General features: G+C 39.7%; 2 protein-coding genes across 6 annotated transcripts in view; both read left to right on the plus strand.

Moving 5' to 3' along the window:
- The window catches only part of LOC109912424 (activin receptor type-2A), a 322,124-nt gene that overhangs the window by 297,124 nt on the left and 6,524 nt on the right, over positions 1–18,476 (plus strand). Inside the window, exons 5-9 of the mRNA XM_048599566.1 lie at positions 6,866–7,009; positions 7,158–7,301; positions 11,997–12,142; positions 15,151–15,265; positions 17,267–17,405. Coding sequence (XP_048455523.1) covers positions 6,866–7,009; positions 7,158–7,301; positions 11,997–12,142; positions 15,151–15,265; positions 17,267–17,405 — 688 coding nt within the window. The remainder of the gene's footprint in view (positions 1–6,865; positions 7,010–7,157; positions 7,302–11,996; positions 12,143–15,150; positions 15,266–17,266; positions 17,406–18,476) is intronic.
- Positions 1–18,476, plus strand: part of mbd6 (methyl-CpG binding domain protein 6) — a 192,972-nt gene that overhangs the window by 29,998 nt on the left and 144,498 nt on the right. The gene's annotated exons all lie outside the window — the stretch shown is intronic.

Raw genomic sequence — 18,476 nt, forward strand, 5'->3', positions numbered from 1 at the left:
ATGTTGAGAATGCTTTTTAGAGTCTTATTTGAGGATGATCAGACCCAGCTGGTATCAATGCCCTGATCTCTGATGTCTTCAGGAGATCTTGTGATATTGTCCCCTCTGAAAGCAAGGGTTAGCTATGCAAAATTCGTGATGGCAGCAAAGCTCAAGTAGTCTCTGTCTAGCTTTTCTTTTCTTTCCCAGGCTATTTTGTCCAAGGCAAGAGAGCCTTCCTTCGTCGTCCACGCCTATTCTTGCATTGAAATTCCCCAGTAGCTCAGAGATGTTCTGTTAGAGATTCTGCTGATAAGTGTCTAAGCTTTGCATAAAGTCAACACTGCATCAGAGCATAGATGCTCATCACGTTATCTGGCTGTTTGAATTGGGAGCTGAATGAAGAGGACCATTTGTGGAGGGTTGTATCAGTGAAAGTAACAAGTTTCTTACAGCGAAGGCTACACCTTTCTCTTATTTCGTCTGAACCCTTTCCCTGCCAGATGAAAGTGTAGTGTTTTTTTCTTTGATCCGTACTTGGTGAGCCTGGTCTCTTGTAGGGAAATACCACAATACTCAAGTTCAGTTTTGATTACAGCTGTCTCGTACAAGTTATCGACCAGCTGTAAGTCATCTCAATCCTGTGTGCATTGTCCTGATGTTCCGGTATGTTAATCAAAGTGGTAGCATCACCCTTTTTTTCTGTCTAATGTTGTTGTTTATTATTAGTAAAAGGATTCTGTTTACTTGTTGAGTAGATACTAAATGCAGCAAGCCGCTCATTGAAGCAGATGAACTATGTTAGGTTAGCCCTTCATTGGTTTGGGGCTGCCTAACGTGAGGTGGCAGTCCTGACCAGCGCACAACGTTCACCAATATTGTCAAAGGCAGCCAGTGACCTCTTATCTGAGACTCAAGCCGATTGGCAATCACTCATAACTGTGATTTCTGAAGAAGGGTCCAGACTCGAAACGTCAGCTTTCCTGTTCCTCTGATGCTGCTTGGCCTGCCGTGTTCATCCAGCGCTACAGCTTGTTATCTGTGATTTCTGTGTTGTGTTAATGCTGTCCCTGTGCAGGGCACAAGCTTGGACAAAATGTATGGAGGCCTTTGTCTCTTAAAACGCCGTGGACCCCTCTCTACCTCCCTCATTGATTTTCAAAGCAATGCGAAGCACTAATTTTGGCACAGACCTGGTTGAGAGTAACTCTAGCAGCACTCAAAGCTCAACACAATCCAGGTTAAAGCAGTCTGGCTGATTGGTATCCCATTTACTGTGTTAAACACTCCTCTTTCCAGCACTAGCTCAATCCGGCAGTAAGCTGTGCATGATCAGGAAGGAGAGTTCGCATCCAGAGTGAGAGACAGCCCAACTGAGTATATAGTTTAGGAAATTTGGAGGCAATTTGGAAATTTAGTGGGGAAGGGAAGAAAAGCTTTTACTTGCTTTTTTTGGCTCATAGCTTGTAAGGATTTTTTAACAGGGTAAAGTGAAGCCCAGGATCAGAAACCTAGCACCAAAGAGTGACATCACAGGGAAATCCTATGTTCATTTGTTGGTGTTACAGGTTACTTTCAGATTGAAATTAAATAGAGGAAATATTTACAGGTTGCAAACTAAAAGATGAGTAGAAAATTTTAAAAATCAAATCAAGAACAAAGTAAATAAAATGCAGGTCCAGGTGATGTGGGACCTTTGAACCCCAGCGTGGTTCATAGTGACCACATCTGTAGCAAGCATTGGTTGCTTGAGGAACTCTGCTCAGTTGAGCTTCAAACACTGCACACATCAGGGAGGGGGAAGAGTTACCTGGACGTTGTGTTTCAGGAGGTACTCCCACCACTAAGATTAACTACCTCAAATTCAGTCAGTGGTTAGGGACAAGAGGGTGTTACTATGAGCGAGATAGGTGGAGGGATTGAGGAGATGGTGCTACAGGAGTCTCATCTCTTGAACTTCTCGAGAGATTTGTACTTGATTTATTATTGTCGCATGTATCAAGATACAGTCAAAAGTATTGTATTGCATGCTAACCAGACAAATCATACCTTACGTAAGTACATCAGCGTAATAGAACAGAATGTAGAATATAATGTTAAAGCCAAAGAGAAGATGCAGAGGAAGATCAACTGTAATATATGAGAGGTCTGTTAATAAGTCTGATAACAGTGGGGAAGAAGCTATTCTTGTAGCTGTTGGTAGATGTTTTCAAACTTTTGTATCCTCTGTCCAATGGAAAAGGGTGGAAGACAGTATACCTGGTTTGGAGGTGGTCTTTGATTATATTGGCTGCATTCCTGAGGCAGTGGGAAGTATAGGCAGAGTCAATGGAAAGAAGGCTAGTTTTAATGATAGACTGGTCTGCAATTCGCAACTCTCTGTAATTTCTTGTGATCTAGAACAGAGCAGTTGATGTACCAAGCTGTGCTGCATCCGGATAGGATGCTTTCTATAGTAAGAGTCGTTGTAGACATGCTGAATTTCCTTAGACTTTATAGGAAGTAGAGATGTAGGTGTGCTTTCTTGACTGTCAATGTGAATGGGCCAGGATAGATCGTTGATGATATTTAGATCATAGATCATAGAATCCTCACAGTGTGGAAACAGGCCCTTCGGCCCAACAAGTCCATACCGGCACTCAGAGCATCCCACCCAGACCCATCCCCCTGTAACCCACCTAATCTACACATCCCTGAACACTATGGGCAATTTAGCAAGGCCAATTCACCTAGCCTGCACATCTTTAGACTGTGGAAGGAAACCAGAGCACCCAGAGGAAACCTATGCAGACACTGGGAGAATGTGCGAACTCCACACAGTCGTCCGAGGCTGGAATCAGACCCAGGTCCCTAGTGCTGTGAGGCAGCAGTGCTAACCACTGAGCCACCATGCCGCCCCTATGTAATCCTAGAAACTTGACGCTCTTGACCATTTCCACCTTGGCACCATTGATACAGATGAAGGCATGTTCTCCACTCTGTTTTCTGAAGTCTGTAACCAGCTACTTCGTTTTACTGACATTGGAGGAGAGGTTGTTGTCTTACATCATGCCACTAAGCTGTCTATCTCCTTCCTGTACTGTCTTCCCTCCAATTGTGTTTGAGATTTGACCCATTTCGTAGTATCATCAGGAAATGTGTAAATGGAATTAGAGCTGAATTTGGCCACACGCTCTACCTTCAACACCATAACTCCAACAAAACCTGTCTCCAAACTCTGAGACCTATAATTCTGCCCCCACCTCTACAACTGGATCCTCGACTTCCTGACCCACAAGCTGCAATCAGTAAGAATGGGCGACAATACCTCCTCCACAATAATCCTTAACATCAATGCCTCACAAGGCTGTGTAATTAGTCCCTTACTATTCTTCTTATAATTAAAAGTCTGACGTATGTGTCCTTGTTATCCAGATGTTTTAGGGATAAGTATAGGGCCAGGGAGATAGAGTCTGCCGTGGATCTGTTGTCACAGTAGGTAAATTGTAGCGGATTTGAGATTCTTGTTCTCTGTGTGGATCAAAATAGAAGCTGTTAGGAGGATGAGCAAACTGACCATAACACTGTGGTACAGGAAGCCGTTGTAATACCATTACATCGAATTCCAGCATCTTCCTGAAAATGCAGGGTGAATTCTATCATGCTGTGGCCCAGTAAATGATAAAAGTAGTTGTATTTGGATTAGTATAGTCATGCGAATAAATGCTTGTCTTTAATCAGGATCGACAATTCTGAAGGCTGTCTTGCTTGCCTGGTGCCTGGGTTCAGGATATCTCACCTGGGCTCCAGAGGGACTTGGATTGGGAGGGGAAAGATCCAGTTTGTCGTGGTCCACGTAGATACCAGTGATAGAGATAGAAAGAGGAAAATGGTTCTGCTGAGGGCGTATGAGCAACTAGGGATTGAATTAAAAAACAGAGCCAAAGGTGTAATCTCTGGATTACTATCTAAATCAAGAGCAAATTGGCACAGGGTCATCAAGATTAAAAGAGGTAAATGTGTTTTCAAAGATTGGTGTGGGAGAAATGGGGTTGAATTCATGGCATCTTGACATGGAGGGGGAGAGAGCTGTTCAAATGGTTCAGGCTCCACCTGAATTGTGCTGGGACCAGAGTCCTGGCAAATTGCACAACTAGGGCTGTGGGTAGGGTTTTAAACTAAATATTAAGGCTGGGGGAAGGTTTCAGTTGCGTGGAAAATTATGGAAAGAGTTAAAGGGGTAGAGGGCTCAGAAGAAGTTATTAAAGTTTCCAGAATAAGTAATAGGTTGGAAAAAGTCAGAAATCTAATTTTAGGCACAGCAAATAAGGGGACAGCTATGAGAAAGGAGACAGTCAATGCTGGACTGAGGACGTTGTACTCAAACGCATGCAGTATATGAAACAAGGTAAATTAACTTGTAGTTTAGATTGAAATTGGCTGGTATGATGTTGTGAATATCACAGAGGCATGGCTGCAAGGGGATCAGGGCTGAGAATTACATATCTGAGGATACACATCCTATCAAAAATACATGCGGATGGGCTGGGCAGAGCAGACAGGGTTTCCTTGTTAGTAAGTTGATAGCAAGAATTGATGTACATGTCGGAAGTTGTGGAACCTGGCAGAGTAGAGGAACCGCAACTAAAAAGGATCCTGATGGGAGTTATGTACAGGCCTCCTATCAGTAATTGGGATATGGAGTAGAACTAAATAAGGATATAGAAAAGGCATGTAAGAAAGGTACTATTACAGTAATCATGCAGGTCCTCAGGTGAACTGGAAAAATCAGGTCGGAGAGGATCTCGAGAAAAGGAATTTGTGGAATGCCTCCAACATCATTTTTGGAGCAGCTTGTGCTACAGCCCAATAAGGGAACAGCCAATTTTGGACTTGATGAGTTGTAATGAGGTGGACTTGATTGAGGAGTTTAAGGTGTAGAAACCCCTAGGGGACGTGGGCCACAGTATGATAGAATTCACCCTGCATTTTGAGGAAGATGCTGGAATCCGATGTAATGGTATTACAATTGAGTAAAGGTAACTACAAAGACTTAAAGGAGGAGCTGGCCAGAGTTGATTAGGAGTCTAGCCGTCATTCTTCCGAAAACAAAAGACTTGGGGTATGATTTAGGTGTTCGAAATAAATTTTGCTCATTTAATCAATTTCCACCATCTTTAAAACTTTTGATAATTTTTTTCACCTGGTATGCTCTGGTGTATATCTGTAGAAAGTGTCATTGTACACCAGTATATCAGACCATGCTTTAGTCTTGCAGATTTTGAATTTTGTGTCAGCCACTGAAACTCAGCAGATTATTGTAACATAATGTCATGTCCCTCCCAGAGCATTCATCATTTGCTTAACCTACTTTTTATCTGTTTTGGCTTCATGCTTTGTCCAAATAGTAATTTATTTTTTTTTTTGCTTTCCTTTTCTCAAGCATGCCTTTCATATAGAGATAGAGGTAAGATAAGTTTAACTTAGATTCCTTAAAGTTTTTAGAATTTAGATTATCTGTAGTATTGAAGGGAGAATATTCTTTCGACTGTGACACTGCTGCATGAAGCAAATCAACATGAAATATTGAATCTGGGCAATTTTTAAAAAAATCTATGAACATAGATGATTAAAACAGTTGTATCGTACTTTGACTCAAATAGTTACATTGTACTTCTATTAAAATAAAGCTTGTAATGTTGCTATTTTGACTGCAACTGCAATGAAATGCTGTAAATTCTCAATTTAACCTAAACTTTTAAATTTATGTTAAATCAGAATAGATCCACTACCTCTTTTTGGTGCATAGTTTTGAATATCTTTACATTACTAATAGTTCTTTACTATTGAATAATTTCCTTTGTAGAGGATAAATAAATTTTCAGTGTCGTCTTTTTATACACACTCTGAAGCATATAAATGTTTTGCTTGCTTCTTCAATTACAAACATATTTTTGTCATACATGGATTCTTTGTCCTTTCTCCCCCCATTTCTACATTGAATAGACTTGATTAATTGTGCAAAGAAGATGACTATCATATTGAATGCTTTATTTCAATTAATTAAGGTTTTGAGGTTTGGAAATTTTTCCATTAACCTGCTCGTAATGTATTGGTTTTGCTCCATTGTATTTGAATTGTCAAACCGTTCCTCCTGCTCTAGTTTGGCCCATTGCTGATGAAAGAACAAAAAGCTTGCTCTTTGCACCTCTGAAAACAACTACTGGGATGTGCATGAGAATTTTGCAGTGCATCCATCTCTCTTTACTGCAACAGAGCTTTCTTCATTGCCACTCCCGACAGTGCACCCAAAATAGGTATCACATGTGGGATTCCCTGGCATGAATTTATTTTCTCACTTCATGATGAGCAACCAGTATGTTAAATTGAAAATTAATTTTGAAAACATGAAAGTATACTGCAGGTATTTTTCCTATAATGCAATAGTTGCATTCTTGTGTGAAGTCGCGCTTTAGAAAATCGCGTTATAGGGAAATCCATTATACCTGTACAATAGAAAGTTCGTGTTACAGCGTACAGTATTCATCAGTCACGTTACAGCCAACTCACATTGATGCAACATGCATTATAGCAGAACTACCTGTATAACGAGATAAAAACATGGTGCGTAGTGAGATTAGTCTTTCATGTTTAGGTATTACTGATCAAGGAGTATCAAATTCATGAATGTAAATAAGCTCTCTTTGGGTAGTAATCTGAAGGAAAGCCCTAAAAGTGAAGTGAATAAGTTAACTTGAAATAAATTTGACATGATCTTGCAGAATTATTTAGGGAATGACTTCTGATTGTTAATGTTTTTCTTTCTTTAATCTTCCTCCAATTGTTAATGCTGTCATGTGCAGTTGTCTATTGATTTCTAAAACTGTACTTAAATCTTTCTTTGTAGGATCCAGGTCCAACGCCACCTTCTCCTATGCTTGGTCTAAAACCATTGCAGTTACTAGAACTTAAGGCCAGAGGGCGCTTTGGTTGTGTATGGAAAGCTCAACTACTGAATGAATATGTGGCAGTTAAAATATTCCCAATTCAGGTAAAAAGCTTGATTATTTTCGCTCTGCTTCCCTTGCAGTGACTGAGGAATGGGTAGCTTTTCTAACAAAAATATTTATCTTAGTGTGTGAGTTATGTCAGTTTGTTCAATAGTAGTTTACAATGCTGTAATGTTTCTGTTTTTCTAGGACAAACAGTCCTGGCAAAATGAATACGAAATATACAGTCAACCTGGAATGAACCATGAAAATCTTTTGCACTTCATTGGTGCAGAGAAAAGAGGGACAAACATAGATGTGGAATTGTGGTTGATATCTTCCTTCCATGAAAAGGTAGGGTATTATGGTTTTCGAAAAGTTACTTTTTGGCTTTTTTAGTACCAATTTCTAGGACAGAATTCAATTTCTGTCACTTGTCAAAAGCAGTTGGTTTAACCACCAGTAAAATTATGGTAATCCTTCTTATTGCTACAAAGATGCCTGCTGTGAGCATCAGATGGTTTTGAAACTGATCATAAGCTCGTTCAGCCCTAGGAGATTGTTGATGCGTGATCAAGAACACTACTTATTTTTGCTTTTAACCAGATAATTGCTGATGTCTTCAGAGATATTTTTAATGGAAAATCCCTATCTTAAAAGAGTCAGAAGAAGAAAACCCAAGATGAATAAAGATTTAAGCAGTTTCATTTTACTCAAAAAGGAATTGCATTTCAGATTTAACTAAATAGAATTGTATTTTATGGAGGAGAGAATGTGGTTGATGAGTAGAATTAGTGATTTGGTTTTCTTTATCTAAGCATTATGGTGTTAGTACTATAATTCCTGCAGTTTCTTTTTTACATTCGTTCATAGGATGTGAATATTGCTGGTAAGTCTGACAGTTAGTATACATCTTTGATTGCTGTCAAGCAGGTGGTGGTCAGCCACCGTGTTGAACCTTTGAAGCACAGATGCAATAGGTGCAACCAAAGTACTGTTAGACAGAGCGTGGTAGGACTTCTTGGTTGGCAGGTGGATTCTGAATGTTAGAGGTTTACCATAGAGAACACCCCAGTTAAGACTTGTAAGGAAACGGGCTGATCAGAGTAAAAGAACTCAGCAGCAAAAGTTGCTCAGCCATGGTCAGTTTAAGAAATTAAGGATATGATTAGATGATCCAAAGAGTACTCTCATAAAGTTGCCAGAAAAATATAGCAAGCCTGAGGACTGGGAGCAATTTAGAGTTCAGCGAAGAATGGCCAAGAGGTTGTTTCTGAGGGGATAAATAGTGTATGAGAATTAACTTGGAAGGAACATAAAAGCAGACTATACGAACTCCTTTGTTTTTTTTTTCAAAAAACAAATCAAAGCATATGTAGAGATAGTAAGAACTGCCAATGCTGGAGTCAGAGATAACAGTGTAGAACTGGAGGAACACAGCAGGCCAGGCAGCATCTTTCTGAAGAAGGCTCCTGACCCAAAATATCAACGTGCCTGCTCCTCTGATGCTGCCTGGCCTGCTGTGTTCCTTCAGCTCCACACTGTGTTATCAAAGCAAATGTAGACCCCTTACAGTCTGAAACAGAAGAAATTGATAATGGAGAACGAGGCTGTGGTAGTGCAATTAAACAACAACTTTTTTTTGTGTCTTCTATGAAGACAGAACCAAAACTTCCCAGAAGTGTAATGGAAGCAGGGACCTTTTGGGAAGGAGTAACTGAATGAAATTGCTATGTGTTTAAAAATTGGTAATAGATTGGGAAGAATTTGATGTACAAAGGTATCTGTTCATCTAAATTGTCACTGAAAGTAAGCATGCACATACAGCTTGCAAATTGTATGTTGGCCTTCATTGCAAGAGAATTTGACTTCAGCTGTACAAGACCTTGGTAAGACCACACCTGGAAAATTGTGTGGAGTTTTAGTCCCCTTATCTAAGAAAAGATATGCTTGCCACAGAGGGAGCGTAGAGAAGATTCACCAGGCTGATTCCTGTGATGGCTGATTTGTCATAGGAGGAGAGATTGGATTGACTGGGCTGGTATCTACAGGAGTTTTTGAAAAAAAGTGAAAAGTGTTCTCATTGAAACATATAAAAGCCTGACTCGGCTGGACAGACTGGATGCAGGGATGATGTTTCCCCTGGCAGAGGATTCCAGAACAAGTGTCACAGTCTTAAGGCCGTTTTGAACACAGATGAGGAGAAATATCTTCACTCAGATGATAGTCAACTTGCAGAATTAACTACCTCAGAAATGGTGCTGTAACTGGATATACTTTAAGAAGTAGATACACATCTATAAGTGAGAGCTGTCAAGGGGTATGGGGAGGATGCAAAAGTATAGCATTGAGACAGATAATCAGCCATAATCATATTGAATGGTAGAGCACATGGCCTACTGTGATTTTCTACAATAAAAATAGACTTTTTTTGTTTCAGATTTCTAGCATGCATGGTACTTTTTGCTATTTTCTACATTCTTTCTACAGTAAAATATTGCAAATGCCATCTTGCCTGCACCAACATTTCTGTGCATGTTTTATAAAACCTTTTCAATATGTTAGTTATGCTCAGGTGGGAGACTAAACATTTACTAACCCTACATTTTTTGTGAGAAGCACTTTGAAACCCTTTTTGTTTTAATTCAGAAAACTTGTTCAGGTTTACAAACGATTTGTACTTGGATTACCTATTCTCCCCAAACTGGAAGCTGTACTTAAGCATTTGCAGTTTGTATATTTTTGGTTTGCTTTGACCTGCTTGCCTCTAGTAGTGATCACTTATTACAGTGGATCATAATATGATTGAAAAACTTGGGTTCTGAAGTGGAACCAGTTATAGCTTTGAAGCTTGTTTTGTATTTCTATATTGCATGTCAAGAAGGGAAGATGTAGTTTTGTTTCATTTTTGTTATGTGATTGGTGAGTAGACTGGAAATTTGTTTCGATGTATTTGAATGAGGCTTTTAAAGAAGGGGAAAAAAGGGCCTCTGAGAATAGTTCAGTGCTTTAGAAAATAAAGAGGAACAATTGAGATCCTGGCAGCAATAAAGTGCCCTATGACCCGGAGATTTTTTTAAAATTCAATAACGGGACGAGGGTGACAGTGGCTAGGCAGCATTAATCACCCATCCCTAATTGCCTAGAGGGCAGTTAAGAGTCAGCCACATTGTTGTGGGTCTGGAGTCACATGTAGGCCAGACTACTTAAGGATGGCAGTTTTCTTCCCTTATGGACATTAGTGAACTAGACACGTTTTCCCGACAATCAACAATGGATTCATGGTCATCGTTAGATTTTCAATTCCAGATATTTTATTGAATTCAAATTCTGCCATGTCAGGATTCAAACCTGGCTCCCTACAATGTTATCTGGACCCCTGGATTAACAGCGATAATACCACTAGACTATCACCTCCCCTTTTGGATACTGAGATTTGAATCAGGTTTGTTTTGGAAAAATGAAGTATTCCAGAAGGTTATTGAGTGGCCAAGCTTCTTTCAGAGTGAGAAGTAGGTTATATAGAGAAAAAAGGCCTGTACCAGGATCAGTACAGATTAGTAGTCCCCAAAATAGGGCAGAAGTAATCTCCTGAAAGGCTTAATGTCAGTAAGAGAGAAGCTCCAGCATAGAGAGCAGTATAATAGGAGGAGGAGTTCGTGTTAAGAAATAATTGAGCTGTGTCAGTAGTTTAGTGGTCTCAGAGAGACACATTAACTGAAGAAATAGTATTAAGTAAATGCACAAATTTACCAAAAAGAAAACCAATACAGACTTGCCAACTCAAGGAACTTTAAAGAGTAAACTAGATGATCCTTCACTGAAGTTTGAGTATCTTTAATGTCGTTGAGGCGAAGAAAGGATTGAAGTTTTATTTCTGAAACTTTTAATAAGACTATTTCAAATAGTCATAGAATCATACAGCATGGAAACAGACCCTTCGGCTCAACTCCTCCGTGTTCACCACATGTCCAATCTGACCTAGTCCCATTTGCCAGCATTTGGCCCATATTCTTCTAAACCCGTCTTCCTATTCATATACCCATTCAGATGCCTTCTAAATGTTGTAATTGTACTTGCCTCCACCACCGTTCTTTTGTAGAATAAAGTAGTTGGTGTTGCGTTCCCTTTGTGTCATGTATCAATACCTTGTCAAAAATACATTGGCAGTGATTTTGAATGTGTTAGTGACTAACCGCCATGGTAAACAAATTACAAAAATAACATTTAAGGTCCATCAAGCCGTGTTTTACTTTGGGATCTCACTTGTCCAATATTGCCATTAGCTTGAATCATCCCACAGTGGCGATGAAACATTATGGAATTCTTATTTTCTCCCATATAGTTTCATATTATCTCAATTTTTCATCTTGTGTTCTATTTAACTATAGATGGGATTGAATCACTGTAATTGCTTGGAGCAAGTGAATTGGTCTGGAGCTTAATCAACATAATCACATGCAATATCAGCTTCAGATTAATCTCATTGAATCTCACTCATTTTCATGAATGGTCATCATCGACCTGAAACGCTAACTCTGTTTCTCTCCCCAGATGTTGCTTGACCAGCTGAGCATTTCCAGCATTTCTGTTTCTTGTTTCTTTCATGATTGAGATTTCTTTTTTGCACTCTCAAAAAAGTAGAATGGAAGAATTTTAATGATTAATGTTATTTGACTTGCGTTAGCTTCATAGTGCACCATTGGAAACTGAAGGAGGTGCCAAGTGGGGCAATACATTTCTCTGCACAGAATTAGAAAGTAGGCCAAGCATTTGTAGTTTTTGCAAGGTAGAACTGGAGAAACTCAAATTTGCTTTTTTTTTGTTGACTCTCCCTCTGGCCTAAAGAATCGTTTTGTGTTATAGGAAACAAAAAGGTCTGACTTAAAAATGAATGTGAAGAAAGAATATATTTTGGAAATAAATCTACGAGTAATCTGGACCAACATCTTGCCCATCACTTTACATATTAGAAGTTTGAAGGGAGCTAAGATCTCTCTCACTTGAAACCTGTGTTTACCAAAGGTACATGCTTTGTTTTCCTTTCAGGGTTCCTTGACAGATTATCTAAAAGCTAATGTGGTTACTTGGAATGAATTATGCCATATCGCTGAGAGCATGGCAAGAGGCCTAGCTTATCTCCATGAGGATAAGCCTGGTTTAAAAGATGGACACAAACCTGCTATTGCTCACAGGTATGTCTGGCTAATTGATGTTCTTAGGACCTGTTTCTGAGCTTAGTTAAATAATCATTAAATTTGGAGTGCAGTTCAAAACCCATGAATGGAATATTCAGACTGTTTGATCATCATGTTTCCTTTCTTGAGTTGCCATTGTTCTTAGTTCTGTTGAATGTGTACTCATCTCAGAGTCTTAAGATGATGCCCTCCAGCCATGCTCCAAGACTTGACAAAATGGGTTGGATTTTCTGGAGTTGGGCCAATATGGAGGCCTTTAAAAATGATGGACAGGAACCAATTTGGAATTCTTGCTCCAGCAGTTTTCACTGGCACAGGATGAGGGCAGGGTTAGTGAGCCTGTCCCTTGTACTTCAGACCTCACTAGTACCATTGCAGGGGTAAGCATCAAGTACTCAATTGCCTGCAGTTTGAATGGAGTCAGGCTTGCTTCTTGATGGTTTGTGGTTCATGGTGCCTCTTGGGAGTTTTGAACCAAATTTTAGATTCAGAAACTTTCTAGAAGATGAGTTTAAAACCAATGCCTCCTATCCTTGCTGCCCACTTGTCCATTTTGCACTCTACACAGAAGCAATGAGACATATAATAACAGTGACAAACTTTAAAATGGTTGTGAACAAAGCATCCATTCAGAAGTCTGGAAAAATATTGTTGCTCTTACTTTACAAAAGATAAATCAGACACTGCCGTTTGTAGTTTCAACTACAGAATCTTTAGTTGATTTCATATCTCTTAACCAAATGAACATACAGATACTGAAAGGAAGAGTTCAAAGAAAGAATAATTTGTTTTATTAATTCAAGAATGTGGGATTTCCCAACTGCCAGGTTTGTTGCCTATCCTATTGCCCTTAAGAAGTTGATGGTGAGCTGTTACCTTGAACTGCTGTAGTCCATTTGATGTAGGCATCCCCATGGTGCTGTTAAGGACAGGAACCCAGGTTATGACCCAGCAACAGTAAAGAAACACCAATACAGTTCCAAGTCAGGATGGTGAGGGACTTGGAGGGGAGCTTGCAAGTATTGGTGTTAACATATTTCTGTTGCCCTTATCCTGCTTGATGTAGTGGTTGTGGGTTTGGAAGGTGCAGTCTTGTAGCTGGTACATGAGGTTGCTACTGTGTGTCAGGAGTGAAGGGTCTGAAAGTGTGGATTTGGTGCGAGTCAAGTGAGCTGCATTGTCCTTAGTCCTCCTGAAGTATTGCTGGAGCAGCAGTTATCATGATTAATGGGGATTATTTCATCACCCTTTTGACTTGTGCCTTATATGCAGTGGACAGGCTTTGGGGCATCAAGAGATAAGTTACTTGTTGCAGGATTTCTAGCTTCTGACCTGTACTTGTAGCCAAAGTATTTATTTGGCTAGTCCAGTTCAGTTTCTAATCATTAGTAGCCACAAGCATGGTTGATTGGGTGTGCAGTGGCAATGCCGTTGAATGTTGAGGAGGAATGGTAGACTCTTTTGTTGGAGATGGTTGCTGCCTGGCATTTGTGTAGGCACTGGTCAGCACATGCCTGGATACTGTTCGGATCTTGCTGCATTTGGCATGGATTGCTTCAGTATCTGAGGAATTGCAAATGGTGCTGAATATTGTGCAATAATCAATGAACATACCAATGTCCTTATGATGAAAGAAGGTCTTTGATAAAGCAGCTGAAGACAGTTGTGCCTAGACCTAACTTGATATATTCTTCGTAAAACCACAAAGCCACTTTCACATGTGAGAACAGATCCTTACTAAGCAAACCAATTAGTGTGTTGGCACTCTGCTAAGCATCTACAAAGAGCCACGTGACAGCTGCAAACAGAAACCCAGTGCCAGTTAGGTTTTGCAAAGCAAATTTCTGAACAGGTGTTCTTTCTTGTAAGCATTTCAAGAGTTCCCTCTTTCATTATATAGCTCATTGTTATCTACTGGATAAATGGACATGAAGAGGGAATGGGATGTGAGTGGGAGTTTGAGGGATAAATCCAAGAGAACACAAGTGGGCCTTCTAACCATTCTGCCTTAACACACTGTAGTTGCCACTGAATTGCTTCTGTCCTTGGTGAGACTGATGTGATCCTGTATCTCTGCACCAAAAATTGTGTGTGATGGCCATTTAATGGAGATGGGTCTGACAAGTCAGGAAATTTCCCAACTTGAGCTTCACATCCTATTAATGAAAGTCTGATCTTCTGTTTCAGTTGGCAGTCATGCAATTCCTACAGCTGTGGGTAAGGTATTACACCAAGGTCCTGACTACCTATTCCAATAGGTTTAGGTGAATGTCGAAAATACCTGAAGATATTTGAATGGAATGCTCTGATTTCCTCTCCAATGCTTATTTTCCAACGGTTGTCACTAAAACAGGAAGACTAAAGTCGGTGGAGATCAGAAGTACATTTTGGTGACTTGATATTCCTAAGCAAAGGAAGATGGTTGTGGTTGTTGCAGCAGTGTGTACTCTTTATACAAGATGCATTTCACTGACTCACCCATGATGCTTTAAAATTAACTTTAAAACCTGTGACTTCCACCACCTAGAAGAATGAGGGCAGCAGATAGGCATGTGAGTTACCCTCCAAGCCACACGCCATCCCAACTTGGACAATATTGCTGTTCCTTCCCTGTTGCTGGGTCAATATCCTTACTCTCAGCACCAGAGGTGTCCCTACATCCCAAAAGTCTTTAATAGCTCAAGAATGCCACCTTCTTCACAGCAATTAGGGATAGTCAATCAATACTGGCTGCGTCGGCAATGTCCACATCCCGTGGATGAATTTTTTTGAAAATCAGCTTACCATGGATACTATTGCTGTTAGTAAAATGGCTACCATGTTTATGTATGCAAGTTATGCATTTCAAAATTATGTCCTACGTAAAAGGTATCGCAGCATAAGGTATCGCATAAAGCAAGTTTTTTATTTCTTGAAGTAATATGTGCACATGATCTATAGTTGCTGATATGATATTTCTTTTAGTTTATTTCGTAAGAACTGGTATTTCTGCCTTGTCTGAACAGGGATTTCAAAAGTAAAAATGTGTTGCTGAAGAACAATCTCACCGCTTGTATAGGAGATTTTGGTTTAGCTTTGCGATTTGAAGCTGGGAAGTCAGCAGGTGATACCCATGGCCAGGTATGATCTGTCAAAATAAATATTAATCAAGAATTTCTGTATGAAATTTGGTAAAACATGACTGCTTGACTTTCCATATGTTTCAAAGCTTTTTTTAAAATATACTCACAAATGCCATGTTGAACTATCTCTAATTTGACAACCCGTTGTGTGCCTCAAATGTGAAATGATTAAATGCCACAGTACATTTGAGTTGTTTTTCTAAACAGACTGAGGAATATTATTGGTGCAGAATAGGAACTTTTTTCTCAAGATACCTTGGCTGATTAGTCGGCAGGATTCAATTCCTAAAACCTTCACAAACAAAAATTTATTTTGTGAGAACTCTCCCAAATCTCAAAGTATATTACTTCTAAGTATAGAAATCTCTAATTTTGGGTCTCCTTTCCCCTCAACTACTCTAACAACATCAGAAAAATGAAGATACAGTGTGGTTCTTAATTTCAATGGGAACTGCAGCTTTAGTGTTACCCTGATATTGAGAGCAGCTCCTGAGTTCAACCAGGAAATTGCAGCCGTTAAAATATTTTCCAGCGCCTTTTGGGATTCTGGCGTCAATATGTTTGATTGGAACTAGACTAATTCCACTTTCTCTGAGTATATGATATGGTTGTATTTTCTCAGGTTGTGCATAACAGTGCCTGTACTTGTGTATCTTGAAATCAGCAGTGATGCAACGGTGCTCGACAATGACCTAGAAGAAAGCTGCCCACAAATGGCCAGCACGGTTGCTCAGTGGTTAGCGCTGCTGCCTCACAGCACCAGAGACCCGGGTTCAATTCCACTATTGAATGATTGTTTGTTTGGAGTTTACACATTCTCCCCATGTCTGCGTGAGTTTCTTCCGGGTGCACTGGTTTCCTCCCACAGTCCAAAGATGTGCAAATTAGGTGGATTGGCCGTGCTAAATTATCCCGTAGTGTCCAGGTATGTTAACCATGGGAAATGCAAGAGTATGGGGGTGGGATGCTCTTCAGAGGGTCAATGTGGACTTGTTTGGGCCGATTGGCCTGTTTCCACACTGTAGGGATTCTGTAATAAATAATCTAGCCATTTTTGTGATACGGGCTTCTTTTCTTGATGGCTACTTAAATCAAATGCCAAGTCAAACTAAGTAGAAAAAAATGCTATCCTTCATATCTAATTGAAATTGTCAAATTACAAAATAAGTGAGTGAATTTAGGAACTAAACTGTTGATGCATGCTAACTTTTCAAAAAAAAAAGTGGATTTTTTCTTTATCATTATGAAAGTTTGACATTCCACACAATTAGCTTTACAGGGCCAGTGATGTTATCAGTAAGTATGCTGTTAAAAACCTGGTTGCACTTCATTCACCATGAGTCTTTTTTTCCCAGTGATTTTTACGGAAGATTAAGTGTGCAAAAATTAAAGCTCTCTCCAATTCAATGATTTCCCATTAATTGCAATTTTAATAGTTGGTTCCAGAGGAGATTTGAAAGACGGAAGTGTTACTTATTTCTGCACTTAATCTACATTTCTGCCTGTACAAATTCCTAAAGCTGCTGTTGGTTTTAGTGTTGTGATGACAGTGATCACTGACAGCTTCACATTACTACAATAAGAACAGAGCCTTGAAGTCCTTTTTCATTCCTTTCTGGTCAGTTTCTCATGTTGCCAAAACAAACTACCCAAAACATAAATGTAGTTTGATGTGACTTAGCATTATGCATTATTGGGAATCTTCATTATCCAGTTGTATGCATGGAAGTATTCTTAGATTTAGGAAGAGTGTTTGAACATTTTTATCTGATGGAAATATATTTTCCAACCAACACTGCTTAAAAGTATACATATATTTGATTGCTGTGTGAGAGACCATGATGTGAGCACAATAGCTACACAATTTGCTTAGATAATAGTAACTACCATTCTGATGTGATTCTTTGGCTGTAAGATGTTACACTGGATCAAATAGAAACTTTTCTTTCAATATAGGCGTCTTAGGGATTTTTAAAGTATATTTTCCTCTTCATCCAAGGTTGGCACCAGAAGGTACATGGCTCCAGAAGTATTGGAAGGTGCCATAAATTTCCAGCGTGATGCATTCCTCAGGATAGACATGTACTCAATGGGTCTTGTGCTGTGGGAATTGGCATCACGGTGTACAGCTGCAGATGGTTAGTAATTTTTTTATTATAATCTTAATTATAAAAGTTAATCTAGTTCTTCTGAGTAGAACTCAAATGTACATAAGAAATCCATCATGAAGCTTTGTATTTTGCCTCCTCCTGTAGAATACATTGAAGTCACAGTATAGAAGTGGTCTATTTAGCCCAAATGGCCCATGTCCGTATATGTCCTTTTTTTTTAAAAGACAAAGCAGTAGACATGTATATGGATTTCAGCAAAGTGTTCAAGAAAGTTCTACATACTAGACTGGTCAGTAAGGTTAGATCACATTGGATCCAGAGGGAGCTAGCCAATTGAATACAAAATTAAAGTAGGGGACTAGGTGGTGTTAGAGGGTACTTTTTGCACTGGAGGCTTGTGACCAGCAGTCTGACACAAGGATAGATGCTGGGTCAACTGCTTTTTGTCATTCATGTAAATGATTTGGATGTGAATACAGGAAGTATAGTTTGCAGATAACACCAGAATTGGTGTGTAGTGGACAGTGAAAAAGATTGAGTGCAATGGGACCTTGATCAGATGGGCCAATGGGCTGAGGAGTGGCTGATGGAGTTTAATTTACATGCGAGGTGTTATCTTTTGGAAAGGTAAACCAGTGCAGGATTTACACACTTAGTGGTAGGGCTCTGGGAAGTTTTGCTGAACCGAGAGACCTAGAGGTGCAGGTGCATAGTTCCTTGAAAGTGGAGTCACAGGTAGACAGGGTAGTGAAGAAGGCATTTGGCACACATGCCTATGGTCAGAATATTGAGTATAGGAGTTGGGATGTCATTTTGTAGCTGTACAGGATATTGGTGAGGCCACTCTTGAAATATGGTGTGCAATTCTGGTTGCCATTCTGTAGGAAAGATGTTATTAAACTTAAGAATGTGCAGAAAAGATTTGCAAGAAGGTTTGAGTTATAGGCAGAGGCTGACTACGCTGGGGAGAGAGATAGTGGAAACTGCAGATGCTGGAGAATCTGCGATAACAAGGTGTAGAGCTGGATGAACACAGCAGGCCAAGCAGCATCAGAGGAGCAGGAAAGCTGACGTTTGGGCCTAGACCCTTCTTCAGAA

The sequence above is a fragment of the Rhincodon typus genome, chromosome 7 (genome assembly GCF_021869965.1).
Source record: "Rhincodon typus isolate 14 chromosome 7, sRhiTyp1.1, whole genome shotgun sequence".
Classification (NCBI taxonomy): Eukaryota; Metazoa; Chordata; class Chondrichthyes; order Orectolobiformes; family Rhincodontidae; genus Rhincodon; species Rhincodon typus.